The following is a 14,329-nucleotide window of genomic DNA, read 5'->3' on the forward strand; positions in this document are numbered from 1 at the left end:
TCATAGTTTTAAGAAACTATTTGTTGTATAATTTAGTTGTTCACTTAGTTTTGACCACTGTTTTAGAAGACAAAAAAAATCAGTTATTTTTAATTAAACTCATATATATTTTTATATCTAAACTCGTGCTTATTTTTCAAAGTTAATAATACTTTAAAGTGTATCTTTTTCTGACTCTGTAACTTATAGCTTTGTATAAAAAGTTTTGTTAAAAGCACATAAATATTTTTCTTAAAAAAGCAACTAAGAAGGAATAGCAAACAATGATAAAAAAAATTTCGCAAAGATTTATAACTTTTATTTTCTAAAGCTTAAGTTTATCAGTCATTACTTAAATAATTTGATAAGAATTAAATATTAATTCAGTCAAACACATTCTTAAAATCAATTTAATTTGTGTTTACTTAGATAAATAAAGGTTTTAGTAGCATATATCCTATAAGTATCATATGTTAATAAAAATTTATGATTTTAAATATTATTTCGATGAAACCTACAGTAGAATTTAACGTGTTTTAAAATATTTTTTTATAAATATTACATTCCCGTTTTAATTATTTGTTATTACTAACACCTAAGTAGTTACTAATAAAAACCAGTAATGAATAGTAAATGTATTTTATGTAAATTATCTTAAACTAAGTTAGAAAGTATTATTTTTATGTAGTAAACTTAGGAATACTTCAAAACTAAAAAAACAAAAGCTTATTTGCAGAACTTCATGAATACAAGAATGCAGTATTTTTTTCATTATTATATAAAGCTTATTTGCTCTTTTTTATATTTAATGTTTTGTTTTAAAACTATGAATGGTTTTTTCAAGTATCTATTGTCACTTAGAAAATTACTTTTACAACGAATAAATTACTTTAGATGTTAACGTGACTTGCAACAAATTTTTCAAAGTTTGTCTATGTTTTCTAGCTGTCTAAGATTCCCGGTGATAAAAAATATAAAAAAACTTTATATAATTTAATATTTCCGTCGAAAATGTATAACTATAAATCAATTAGAGGTTTGGTTTTATATGAACTGTCTTAATTAGAAATGTTCATTCATCGAAAAAAAAACAAAAAAAAAAAGTTTAAATCAAAAAAATGTATCATCATTAATTATAAAAATACTAAAAACAACATAAAACAAAGAATTAACCCAGAGGTCGGCAAACTAAGTTCTGCAGACTACATGCGGCCCGTGAGCATGCTGTTATTCTGGACGGGATACGGCTCATCAAAAGTAAAGCTTGCGGTTCGCGAAAACTCAAATTTGGCCCAGGAAGTAAAGTTTTCAAAAGTTGTCCAAGATATTCTGAGGAGTAAATGAAAAGAAAAAGAAAACCCTAGGTTAAACTTACGGGTAACTCAGAATTAGCCACAAGACGTAGTTTGTTGGTCCCTGATTTAAACCATTTTTGAACTAGACTAACTAGTGTTAAAGCTGTTTTATTGCAAAGTTAAAATCTAATAAACTAATATTAGTGTTTTTTTAAAAGGCTTGTATTGAACTTGTTTGAGTTATTTTTTTAGAACGTGGTTGTTTTTAAATCTATGGCTATTATTTATTATAATCTATTACTAAATGAATTTTAGTTGTTTTTATTTTCTTTACTATATTGAAATAGAAGATGTTTAGAAACAGATTTTAGCATGCTTTTTATACTTAACAAATTAAAAATTATATACTTCTATTCGTTGTCTTTTAAATCGGAAAAATAGCCACTAGTTGTTGACTTGATTTATTGTAGCTTATTTAAACTAATCATTTAATTTGATCTTGATTTGAATTTTATCGACTTTCTTGAAAAATTTAAATTTGGACATGTAAAATTTGAAAAAAAAAATTAGTGGTTAGTGCTGAACTGTATTTTGTTGAAAATTCTAGCCTGAACGCAAATGAACAACAGAATTTTCCAAATCCGGTGTGTAGGAAGTAAACGTTACTCAGTTTGCAGTTATTTACGCGATTTCTTTTTTCTGTTGTAATATTTTCGTTATAAGCCTTATAAATTGAGCATCTCGTCTTTTGTATTATTGCTGAAAATATTTATTTTCTTTTTATTTAACCTTCAACACTAAAACATAATTTTGATGACTAGTTCTAAAGTACGCTGACAAGCATACTTCTAGGTCAAACTCGTTTACATTGAATAAGCTTGAATTATATATTAACTGAGCACTAATAAATTTATAAATTAAGACTAAACCTTGTCTTTTATTGAATTGAAGTTAGTAGTTATGGTATCTTTGATAAATGAATGCCAAAAGTTCAAATCAAAATTGCTGTAGTTGTATATGTTTAGGTAAGTTAGTCCAGGTCGAACGTGGTATAGTTGATTTTATGTTGATGAAATCCGAATATTTCTAATTGTATAAAAAAAACTTAAACACTGTTTTACCAAGCCTTTTTATACTGCTCATTTCGTTGTCGGAAAGTATGTTTACAACAATAGTATTTTTTTTTATTCATTCAAACTTTTAAGCAAGGTCATTTAAAGTCTACGAAGACAAAGTTAAGAAAGCTATGTATTATTAAGCAACATTTAATAGTTGCTTTTGCTCATAATTTTTCAAAATTATTAGATTGTGTTTGATAAGATCAGTAAGTGAAGTAAGCAACTTTAAAGAAAGAGTAAAAAAAAAGTTTACTTTATAAAACATTTTGTTAACAATAAACTTCAGTTAAAACTTCAGTTTACATTTGATTTGAAGCGTTAAATTTTACCATCGGTATTAGTAGTCTTGAACGATTCTAATGTTAAAAGATTAGACTTTTTAGCTTTCTACTCTAAATGATGTAGTTTATTTTAAGCTTTTACAAATTCATTGAATTTTAGGTATATAAGTTGTTCAATAGTTTCAAAATAAGAAAGTCAAAACAAATATTAAAATTACGCAATCGATTATCTTAAGAAGATAATAAATTCTAACTTATAACGTAATTATCTTAATAAGCTCCATAATTATGTTTATTAAAAGCTCAAAAATATTTGAATCGACACAAAAACAAAACAACAAAGTAATTAAAGTGTTTTGTCAATGCTAGCGGGATTTTGTGTAAAAAATGATTTGTTTTTATACTATTTTTGAATAATGAAAGTACGCTTGTTTAAAATAATTTAAAGCTACAATATTTGTATAGAAGTTTCTTTGTAACCCATATACTATCAAAAATTTTGAAAACCTCAAATATTTTTAACATGAAAATATAGAGCGAAGTTTATACTTTAGCTTTATTGAGGAATATATGAGATAGAAATATCTAATATAAGAAACAGCTGTATAAAACTGTTGTTTATTATATAATTTAATAAATATTTAGCTCCAATTAAACTTGTCGAGCACTATTGACCAAAACTTTTAAAAGTTTTATGCTTAGCAAGAGTGATCAACTATTACATTACTTAAATAAAATTTACAAGCGACTACTCTTACTTTAAGATAAAATAAAACTACTTAAAAACCAAATATTTCTATTTTGAATAGCTGTACTTAAATATTAGAAAAATTGCCGTTTTATTTTACGGTTTTTACTTAATTTTACTCGATATTTTGTGCAAATAGATTAGAATTATAACTAAAATACATTTTTAGTTGACAACAAAAACTCTTCACGTTTTTTTTAGGTTTTTATGTGATTTAGAGTATAGTAAAACTTTTATTCTTAACTATTGTTTAGCAACACATTTTATAAGTTAAATAAATAAACTTAGACTAGCAAAAGGTATAGCATATAAATAAAAAGCAGTGGTAGTAGTAAAACTAAACTCAGTACAGTATCTTTTTTTAAATCATTAATTTTTGTATTCAGATAAAACTAAAAACATATAGCTATCAATAGATAGTAAAGCAATAAAATATTAAAATAATTAACTTTTATTTCTTTGTAAAGTAAAATTAAAGTTATTTAAGCACAAGCTGTTATTACTTTTAAAAAGAAGAATAAAAATATTCTTTAGAACATCATCAAACTATGAATAGCTATGAGGCAATGCTTATTGGTATACGACTCGGAAGCAGTACAACATAAGGAACTTCAAGGTCTTCATTTCTTTTCTTTATGCTTTCTTCAATTTTGTTCAGTTCCCTTTTGAAGCGTTCTTTGGTCAGCAAGACAGCACCGTTTACAAAAAGTTCTTCTCTGTACTCCCCTAAAAACACCTGTGAGTATTTAGGATTTACACACTCGTACAAAAATGTAAAAACTACACTTTTACAACCCTTGTGAGGATAAAATTAATAAAAGAACTTTTTTAAGTAAAATTCAGTTTACTAGATTTCACCGGTTTGGTTGTTTTATTTTTCATATTTACATAAAAATTAACTTATTTCCATTTATCAACGAAACTAACAAAAACTAAATAACATTGAAGTTTAAATATTTTTTTGAGAGTAGATATATCTGACTAGCATTGCTTATATATAATTTAACTTGATTTGATTCTAACTACTTGTGTAAAATAAAATTAAAAAAAGTATCTTTATTAGTTTTGTTGTTTAGTAATGTTGTTAAAGAATTAAAAAAAAGCTTTTAAAGATTACAACAAAAAACTATTTGAAAAAGTTCGATACAAGATAAAGTTTTGTAATTTTCTTTATTACTATAAGATACTGACATCTTCTTTTGAGTATTGAGAAAGTAGATAGCTGACTCCTAACTGCAAAACGGCCATAACAGCATCAGGTAAACTCTTCATAATACGATCTTTTGTTCCCTGTTTTATAATTTTGCTACAATGTTTCAAAGTACTTGCATGATTAAGAGTATGTATGAAAGTAGTATTAAATATTAGGTTTTTAACTGTTTTTATAGGACAAGTTACATATAGAACTTACTAAAGTTAAGCACGTAGAACCTTTTTTTTTTAATTCAGAAAACTCAAAATCGTTTTAAGTTGCTTTATTTGATTAGTTGGTTAAGTTGTTTGAACTTGTTAAACAGTATTTCTCATAAACTTGGCTTTAAATAAATTATTAAACAGATAACACAATTCATAGCTAATACTTTATTTTCAAGCTTCTAAAAAGTTTAAAACTAATTATAAAAAAACACTATAGTTTTTTTTTGAAAATTACAAGCTTTTAATGAGCTTAAAATTTAAGCTTAATTATTCCTAACGTGAAATGGTGATTTCAAATCGTTACATCAAAATAGTTTACATACAAAACTATGCATGAAAATTATTTTTTTAAAGTCAGCTAAGAGCTTTTGCTGCACGTCTTTTATTAAGTATGCATTTTTTTCCAACAAAACAAATAATCAAATACTTCTCCGCGACGGTGACAGGGAAGCCTCATGGCGCCCGGTGTGCTCGGAAGGAACTTGTAACTTTCAAACTGGCCGAAGTTGATGGCGGCGTGCTGCACTGAGCAGGTGAACACTATTATCGTCACATACTCCACCTTTGAAGTATGTTGTTGTTATTTAAGGTATTTGATAATATTAGTTGCTAAACATTAGTCACTAACAGATTTAGTAACAACATTTCATTCTAAAAAAAGCAATACAAAATTAATATAAAAAAACTTGTTTTAAAAAGTATAAACTAAAGATTTAAACAAGTGTTGTTCTTGTTTTCATAAAATATTTGGTTATATTTTTATAGCAATACAAGTTAATGACAAATGTATTTTATTAAAGTATTTGTGGTATTTTTTCGGAAATTTAGATCTTAAAAGTACTAAAAATGTATGTTAAACAAAATTTTCTCATTAAAAACTAAGAAAAAATAGACAAAAAAAAATTTCAATATAAATTAAAGTTAAATAAAATAAACAAAATTTTAACAAGACTTGAAATATCAATTGAAAACAGTAAAATGTACAAAACATTTTACAAGTATTTTCATTTTACTTTAGTTCTTTTTTCAACCAAAATTTTTTTCAAAATCCACAATTGATTTAGTTTTGTTTATTTTACAAAACCAATGTATCTGAAATTTTAGAATTGAATATTTTGAACAAACAAGTTGATCAATAGAGTTTATATTTCGGGGAAATCCCTTGGTGTCGCCATCCTGCCACCCAATTCCCTCGACAGCGACATCTTCAGTCCAACTTTGCAGTTCTCCGTCCTTAACTACATCCTGTAAAATTAGAAAATACAGTTTAGTTTAAAGAATACTAAGTTAGCTAATTAAAGTTGTTTTGAACTAAAGTTTAGTTTGTCTCTAGATAAGAAATATATTTGAATGGTTTAAAGTATTTATTGATATAAAATTTAAAAAAAAAATTCCATACCAAAGTATAGCTGGTAATTTAAAATGTTTTTTTTTAAATTAAAAAAAAAAAACAAAAAAAATGAAATTTTTAACAATATTATGACAGGAAGTATTACATGAAATTATTAATTATTAATTAAAAATTGTTATCAACATTTTTTTTGTTCTGAAATTAACTAAACTGGTTAAAAATTTGTTACTTCCTTTTTATTTAAAGTAAGTTGTAAAACGATTTTTTTTAAACTAGTAAAGTCGCTGTTGGAATAAACTTTTTGTACTTTTTTGAATAATGTTTTTAACTTTAAATAAAAACGTTTAAAATAATAAGCCATAAGTTTTCTTAAACGAACTGAGTTGCACTTAATACGGTTTAAAAAACAAAAAAAAAATGTTATTTATATTTTTTAATTCATAAGGTTCTACTTGCTTTCGATTAGACTTAAACTATGTTTATGCTAAAAGTAATAAAAAATATCTAAAAAGCTATAAAATTTGTTTAGGAGTAAATTCCACATAAGTTTATACTGCAAGCTTTTATTTTAAATCAAAAAGTTCAATTACTTACGGTAATAATTTTATTTTTAAACGACTATAGTTTGAAGACAGTCTATTTTGCAATTTTAAAGCTTATTTTTAATTTATGTTTAATTTTACTACTAAAATTATCACGTGTGGAACTTTAATGAACTTTTTCTAGGTATTTGTTTACTTTCGAAATAATTGTGTGGGACTAGCCAAAACAAAAAGGAAAAATTTAGTATTTTCTCAAAAAGCATTCGTAAGGTATGTCTGTATATACACTTTTGAAATAAACTTATAAAACTTGTTGCTACTTCAATGTTTAATTAAATGCTAAAATAAAAGTATGTAAATCATAATCTCTGACTTAAATTATCAAACAATTATTTTAACAAGGTAAAATATAAGTTTAAAATATTGCTCTTAACTATAAAAGCTTTTGTAAAATAAACCATAAAATAACAAAAATGCCCGTTTTCTCTGAAAAAAAATAATACAGGCTAAAGAACTTACTTTGTTTTCTTTGTAAAAAATTGAAATGATTCTTTTTATATAGTCTTCAAGGGCATACCAAAGTTTAAAGACATCATCTCTGTAGTAATAATTCGGTAATTCATTTGGATCACACAAACCTAATAAAAAGTTAATTAAGCTTTAATACAGTCAGTTGATTAAGTTTTGAGAGTCTTTCGACTTTAAACTAAAAAAATACTTTGTTTTTTTTTCAAATAAAAAACTTTTTTATACAAATTCTTATAAAAAGTATCAAAAAACAGTACAATTTTAACGATAAAAAATAAATTGAAAAGTAATTGAAACTTACCTTTCGACTTCATCATTTTAGGTAAGTTTAAATTTTCATAACGGAGTGTTTTGTAAGCTCTTGCTGCGGCACCGCCAGAGTCTTATAATAAAATCGGTTATTAGCATTTTAAATTGAGAAAATAATTGCAAATACCTAAAATATTACTCATAAGTTTATTTGTTGTGAATTGTTTATAAAGTTTATTATTATTTTAAAGTTCAATTTTTGTAGAAAATACCAAATAAAAAACAAGCTTTGAAACGTTTGATAGAACTATTATTTCAAAAAATAATAATATTTGTGAGCAAAAAAATAATAAACTTGTTCGCAAAAACTGTGCAGCAGAACTGTTTTAAATACAACATATGAAAAAAAAAAAAAAAAAAGCTAACTTATTCCGATGCACTGATTCGCAGATGAATTGGGACCGAGAAGATCCTTCCTCGCTTGTGTGTTGATGGCAGCTACTGTTACCAGGTGATCACGGAGCAGCTTGTACAGGGGATGACGGCACGACAAGTTTCTGAACATGGAAACTGCGACCGGCTCCATTACCGCATGAGTGTTCAAGTAGTGCGACACCCACTGGAGAAATACGACTTGTGAGTTTTAAGTGTTTTTGAAATCTTCAGAATATATAAACAATGTAAAAAAAGTTTTTTATCAACAATAGTTTCTAAAAAAAAGCAGCTTTATAAATAACAAAGCTTGAGACTGTTGTAGATTTTATTTTTAATAGATTATTGTATAACTGAACTTAAAGATCGTTAAAGTACTAAACCGATTTAGTTTTTCATTGCATTTTTTAGAATTTAATAACCTTGCAATATGTATTGATGAATAACTAATTTAAAGAAGGTTATTAAATTCTATAACATACGATTAAAAATTAAATCGGTTTAGTTTCTGATTATATTTTTATACAATTGTTTAATATCCACAAATTTTTCATATAGTTTTCAATTTTTTGTTTTTTAGTTATAAAACACACAATTACACAAAACTTGTTTTTAAATTTTCTACTCCTTAAAGTATTTATATAGTTTTCAAGCTCCGTAGAACTGAGCTATTAAGTTATCACAGGGAAATATCGTAACTTTTAATAAACTTTATACATAGAAAACAAAGTTATAATAAAATAAAACATTTAAGTAAGAATGCCTAGTATCTTATTTTAGTTAAACAAAAGTTGTTGCAATAAAAGAGCAATGTTATATACTTCAAGCTCGGTCAACTAAACTTAAGTACCGTTATTACTGACTTCGTGTAACGAAGTGCTTCGTATACTTGCATTTAATTTGAGTTGAATCTTGAATATATGAAAGTTATCTAAACCTTACATTCAAAGCTTTAAACTTACTTCATGAATTGCCACATCCACCGACTTGAAGTACATCTTGGCCAGCAACCAGTCATCTTTCGTGTCTTTGGAGGTGAAAACCTTCTCAGGGTCGTCGTCCTCCAGCTGGATGACTATGGGAACGAAGTCCTTGGAGTTTTTCACGTAGAGGAGAACGACAGGGTCTGACGAGTGAAGTTGGGCCCTGGATTTTGTTCTTATGTTTCTGGGAATCCCCTTGACTGCGCTTCGGTAATCGATTGCGTACATTCGCTTCATCTGCAATGTACATTTGTAAAAAAATAAAAATATATTTTAAAACTATTGAAATCTTATTGTATAAAAAAGTTTATCGCTTCATCTGCAATATACAATATTTTAATTTAAAAAACTTTTTTAATGAAAACAAGTTTTATTCTATTCTAAGTTTGTTTTAATACTACAATCATTTTATAAAAAGGTTATATTACTTATTTAAACTAATATTTTTGAGCTACATTCGTTTACATCCGCTTCATTAAGCTAACATCTAAGTTGTATACTTGCAACAAAAAATTATAAACACTTTTAAGAACTATTCAAAACTTGTATATGAAAATAAGCAAGTAATAATTTTGTGTATCGTGTCATTTTGTTTTTATTTAATACTATGATCATTTTATGATTCAAAAATAGTGATATAGCTAGTTTAAACTAATGTTATTGGTAATGCTAAATAAAAAATACGTTTTTTTTTTATAACTGTCTTTAAACAAAAACAAATAGTTAAAAAAACATAATTTAAGCGATTGACATAAATTATACAAAAAAAAATTTGAAATATTGAAGTAAAAAGTTTTTTCACGCTTTCTCTTACATTATCTTTATCAACGTTGTATTTTTGCAACAAAGTTATTATTTTTTAAATTATTATAGACTTATATTCTAAAAAAGAGCTAGTAAGAATTTTGTACATCAAGTTATTTTACTTTTATATAAATTTTTTGCAACGGTATGATCATTTTATGGTTCAATGATAATGATTTAACTTGTTTAAATTAATTTGACTGATAATGAAGTCTAAAAGATTAATTTTGTTATTATAAATTCTTTAAATAAAAACTAATGCCTTCAAAATTAAATTTAAGCAATTGACATAAATTATACAAAGCTTTTGAGAAATATTGAAGTTTTTTTTTCACGCTTTGTCTTTGAAATTGTACAGAAATAGCTTTTTACTTAATTTATTATCGCATGACAAATTACTTGGTGTTTATTTTTTTGAATGTTTACATTCACAATACAATGAAAACAACTATAAGATGCAAAATAAAACTGTTCTACAAATATATTTGTACGCTTTTGTAACTTAAAATGAATTTTCAGTATTTAAAAGTCTTTTTTAAACTATTCAGACTCACTGAAAAAGCCTTTTCAAGTGTCATGTTATCGTCGAGCAAACCATCTATTTCTCTTTCACTAATGTTCAGTCCGGAAGGAAGTTTTGTTATTTGTTGCAAAGTGAATGGATTAGTACCGTTAAGTGTAGACCTTCCGAATTCTACGTCTTCTTGCCACCTATTACATACTCACTTAAATTGAAAATCTATTTTAACAGTGATAAGTTTTTAACATTTCACATAAAAATTACAAAATCAGAAGTTATACTATTGCTTATTAGTTCATAACTTTTTGTTCATAAATAAAGCCTGTTCATTTTAAGTTTTTAGCAAGTACTGAAAATTCTTTTGAAAATTATAATGATTATAAACTCATATATTAAAACTTAATTCGTAAAATATACTATTATCAATCAAAATAAAAAGTATGTACAAAAAAAATCATGTAAAGCTTTATTTTATCAATAAGAAAATTACAAAAAAGTAAGTAAGTTGCAACAACAAACATATTCATCATCTTAATGGCATGCAATTATTCATTTGTACCTGTCATAATATCTTGGTCTTTCCAGTGAAATATTTGTTCCTTTTAGTACGTTCATAAAGTCGTCGTATTCATTAATCTGACTACCAAAACCAAATTTTCCTAAAATATATTTTCTTAAGCTATTCAATTACAGTTTTTCTTAAAGTAAGTAGCTAAAAATAATTTACTTTGAAAAATATTCTTTTAAGCTTTTTTAACTTTAAGCTGAAAATTGTATTCATCTGTTTCACTTCATTGTATGTTTTTATTTTCTCATAGTTTAAAAACATATAATATAATATTAACGGTTGTTGCTTAATTTAAATTTATTGCAAGTTTCAATTTTACACATTTAACCACTTGTTATTCTCAAACTTAAGGAAATCAAAAATTTCATGATACTTTATTTCGGTATTAAACAAACAAGCTACTTATGTTCACCTTTTTAGTTCAAACCACAACAAACCCGACAAGTACTCTTTCATCGTGGTGGCCCTAATAAGCTGCCTGGTGCCGTCGAAAGTGAGCACCTGATCGTCGCTGTTGTGGAACAAGAGTGGCAGCTGGTCCACGGTTTCGGCATTGCAGAATCGGGGAAGGCCCCAACCCAGTCCGTCCAAGCAGGGCCGCGGAAACCACCCGAACAGCGATTTGTTGTTTTCTATTTCGCGCTTTCTCACGTCCTTAATGAAAGGACACGTTTCTTTTTGAGGCAAGGTTTCTTAAAAAAAAATTGGAAGCTTTTATCTAAAATTGTTTTGTGGTTTTTATTAAAAAAATTATAATTTTTTTCATTTTAAACTAATTTCTAGTATTTAGTATCACAACTAGTCTATATTACTAACTTTTTTAGAACCTAGAGTTAAATTACCCAAAATCTATGTTTAGTTTTCTATGAACCATATACTACACCGCAAAACTTTTTAAACAACCGCAAAGTTACATAACATTTTTTGCGTTACTTTCATTATAATATTTTAGGTGAGAAGTTATTGTTAGGCTGTAACGACATAAATGCTTAAGTACTTTAAGCCATTAATTTAAATTTATAAAACTCTCACTAAAAATTCAAGTTTTTAATTCAACCATCTAAAGCACTTCCGAGCAATCCTCTGACAATGTTTAAAAAGAATAACACTCGTTTTCCACCAACCTTCACCGGCGACAACCCACAGTTCGGTGAGGAGCCAGTTGTAAACATTGAACTCAACCTGCTTACCAACTGTTTTGTTTTCGACCACCACCCGCTCGCAAAACCACCCGTCACCCACCTCCTTCTTGTCGATTCCTGAAATTTATTTTAATTTAATTTACGATGACGTGTTGCATTAATTTATTTTAATTTTATTTACGAATGACGTGTTGCATTAACTTGTTTTATTTTTTTTCTTAAATCCAATTATACGTTATAAATTTCAGTCTTTTCAAGATGCAATACCATAGTTTTTTTTTTATCTTCATGCACTAATAGCTTTTAATTTTTATTACTTAAACAACATTGCTCAGTGCAATTTGCTATTTTACTGACATTTGAAAAAGTCGGAAATTTTTTTTCTATGAAACTTGGTAATAAACATAATGAATATTTTGCATTTTTATCATTATTCAAGTGACAAATGTTGGAAAACTTTTTTTCGACAATAAGTCATGTTTAAATACGCGTTTTGCTTCGGGCTGTTTACACTGAACTTGGATGTCATTAATTTTAATGCTGATGGTCGCTTGTTCGCACGTTGCAAAGAAAAAGGTTTTTGTCTTTCTTTGTGGCCTTCCATTGTTCGCTGATTTCACATCGGTTTTTTGTGCGCTTTTTTGTCATACTGCCAAAAAACAGTTTTTTTCAATGTGATCGCAATAAAAAGCATTTTGTTCATAAATCTACTTGCAAACAAACCATGCGAACAATATCATGTGAAAAACTAGTTAGTACTTTTTTTTTTCAAATTGAAAACAATATATGATTTTAGCTGAAGTTTTACAACTTAGCTTTTTATGAACGCAAAAACGCTTTGAAATTTCAAGCATGAAGTATTGTTCTCATTCAAGTTCAGGTGTAACATTCATGGTTAATGAACTTTAAAAACAACAACTCTCACAACCAACCAGTAAAAATTAAATTAATTTTCGTTATGACCATAAGTTTTCTTTAAATTACTTTTTATGCGTTATATTTAATACACAACTGTTCATGTTGCTAGTTTTTTTTTTTTTGAAAATTAGTATATAAATTAGTCTTACGTTTATTCTAATTATCTATGAGTCATTTACTACACATGTGCTACTAAATATTCACAAAACTACGTAACGATGAGAAGTTACTCTTATTATGTAAGTTTAAATAACCAAATTTTTAATACTTTATAGATTTAAATGTTTAAGTATTTTAAACCCGTTTGTTTTTATTTAACTAGCTGTATAATAATTTTCCGCAATATTTTTATTTAATCAGTTTAGCACTTTATGTAACCTTTTAAACTTTAGCTAGCATAAAAAATAACCAGCTCATTTAACTACAACTAGGTAACTTAATAGTTTTAACGTGTAACGTTTAAATATCATAAAAATTGTAAATCTCTTCTAAGCAACAAAAACTTTTCAAGGCAAAAACGTCCTATTAGGCAAAAAAACAACAAACTGACTCAACCCGATTATTTTCGGAATGAGGACATTGGTGGCTTGCACGTTGAACACGTCCACTCGGCCCTCCTCGAAATCGTCCCTCAGCCAGTTGTCCAGCAGGATCCAGTCGGTGGCCGCCCTCCCCTTTTCTCCGATTATTTTGATGAAGACCGACGAGTCGGTTGCCGACCTCTTTCTACCTTCCGCTGTCTGATGTTTGTTTTGTGTTTTTGTGTTTAAATAGTTTTATAAGTCGTTTTTTCAAGTTGTAACTTGGAAGGTTTTTAAGGAAGGTTTTTTTTTATTTTTAGTACAGATATTTTATTGTGTTTATTTTAATATGTTAGAAATATTACTTATATTTATTACCTCTTTATAGTTGTACGAATAGTTATAATTTATCAACTTATAACCTTTCAAGTTCTGATTAATTATTCCAAAGGCTAATTATGATAAACGATTTTAGAAAATATATGAAAAAAAGCCGAAGTATTTAGAATTTTAATATCAGTTTCTTAACATTTTAAAAGCTTTCACTAACCTTTGTTTCAATTATATAGTTAGCTTCTAATGCCATTTTGAAAAATAAAAATAAAATAAAAAATCTGTTGAAAAATATCACGATCATATAAGCTTTAAAGTTAATAAGGGATCTATAAATTAAAAAAAAAAAAAACTATTTCAAAGTATAAAAATATTAAACTATTCTAAGGACCATGCAGTTTAGGTAATACATTCTGTCACTCAAAACTCAACGCTAAAAGCTTTCAAAGAAGTTAATGTAAATCATATGAATAATGAAAGTATATACTTGAGTTTTTAGCAACCTTGTTTTAGGGATCAACTGTAAAGCTGTGCAAGCAGTGTTCTTAAACCTTTTTCTTTGTGTTACTTCATACAATATGCATTAATAGCGAGTATAACA

The 14,329-nt window shown here is 26.6% G+C and overlaps 1 protein-coding gene across 1 annotated transcript; it reads right to left on the minus strand.

The window, feature by feature from the left end:
• Positions 1 to 3,539: 3,539 nt before the first annotated feature.
• LOC145834123 (allene oxide synthase-lipoxygenase protein-like) lies at positions 3,540 to 14,001 on the minus strand. Its single transcript, XM_082941478.1, has 14 exons — positions 13,946 to 14,001; positions 13,425 to 13,614; positions 11,939 to 12,073; positions 11,252 to 11,506; positions 10,806 to 10,905; positions 10,281 to 10,437; positions 8,902 to 9,159; positions 7,934 to 8,126; positions 7,560 to 7,640; positions 7,250 to 7,368; positions 5,963 to 6,082; positions 5,265 to 5,399; positions 4,613 to 4,711; positions 3,540 to 4,157 (listed from the first exon to the last, which is right to left on the minus strand). Exons 1-14 carry the CDS (start codon positions 13,979 to 13,981, stop codon positions 3,978 to 3,980), a joined length of 2,058 nt encoding a protein of 685 aa, XP_082797604.1. The 5' UTR covers positions 13,982 to 14,001; the 3' UTR covers positions 3,540 to 3,977.
• Positions 14,002 to 14,329: the final 328 nt, after the last annotated feature.

Source organism: Thalia democratica, chromosome 4 (assembly GCF_965202585.1).
Source record: "Thalia democratica chromosome 4, ktThaDemo2.hap1.1, whole genome shotgun sequence".
NCBI lineage: Eukaryota > Metazoa > Chordata > Thaliacea > Salpida > Salpidae > Thalia > Thalia democratica.

What these genes read in the sequence shown, in the direction of transcription:
- LOC145834123 (XM_082941478.1), bottom strand. Translation starts at nt 13,981, where the DNA reads ATGGCATTAGAAGCTAACTATATAATTGAAACAAAG. An exon ending in TAAAATGATGAAGTCGAAAG is followed by an intron (nt 7,369 to 7,559) that starts GTAAGTTTCAAT and finishes ACTTTTTATTAG; the next exon opens with GTTTGTGTGATCCAAATGAA. An exon ending in CCTGTCACCGTCGCGGAGAA is followed by an intron (nt 4,712 to 5,264) that starts GTATTTGATTAT and finishes ATTATAAAACAG; the next exon opens with GGAACAAAAGATCGTATTAT.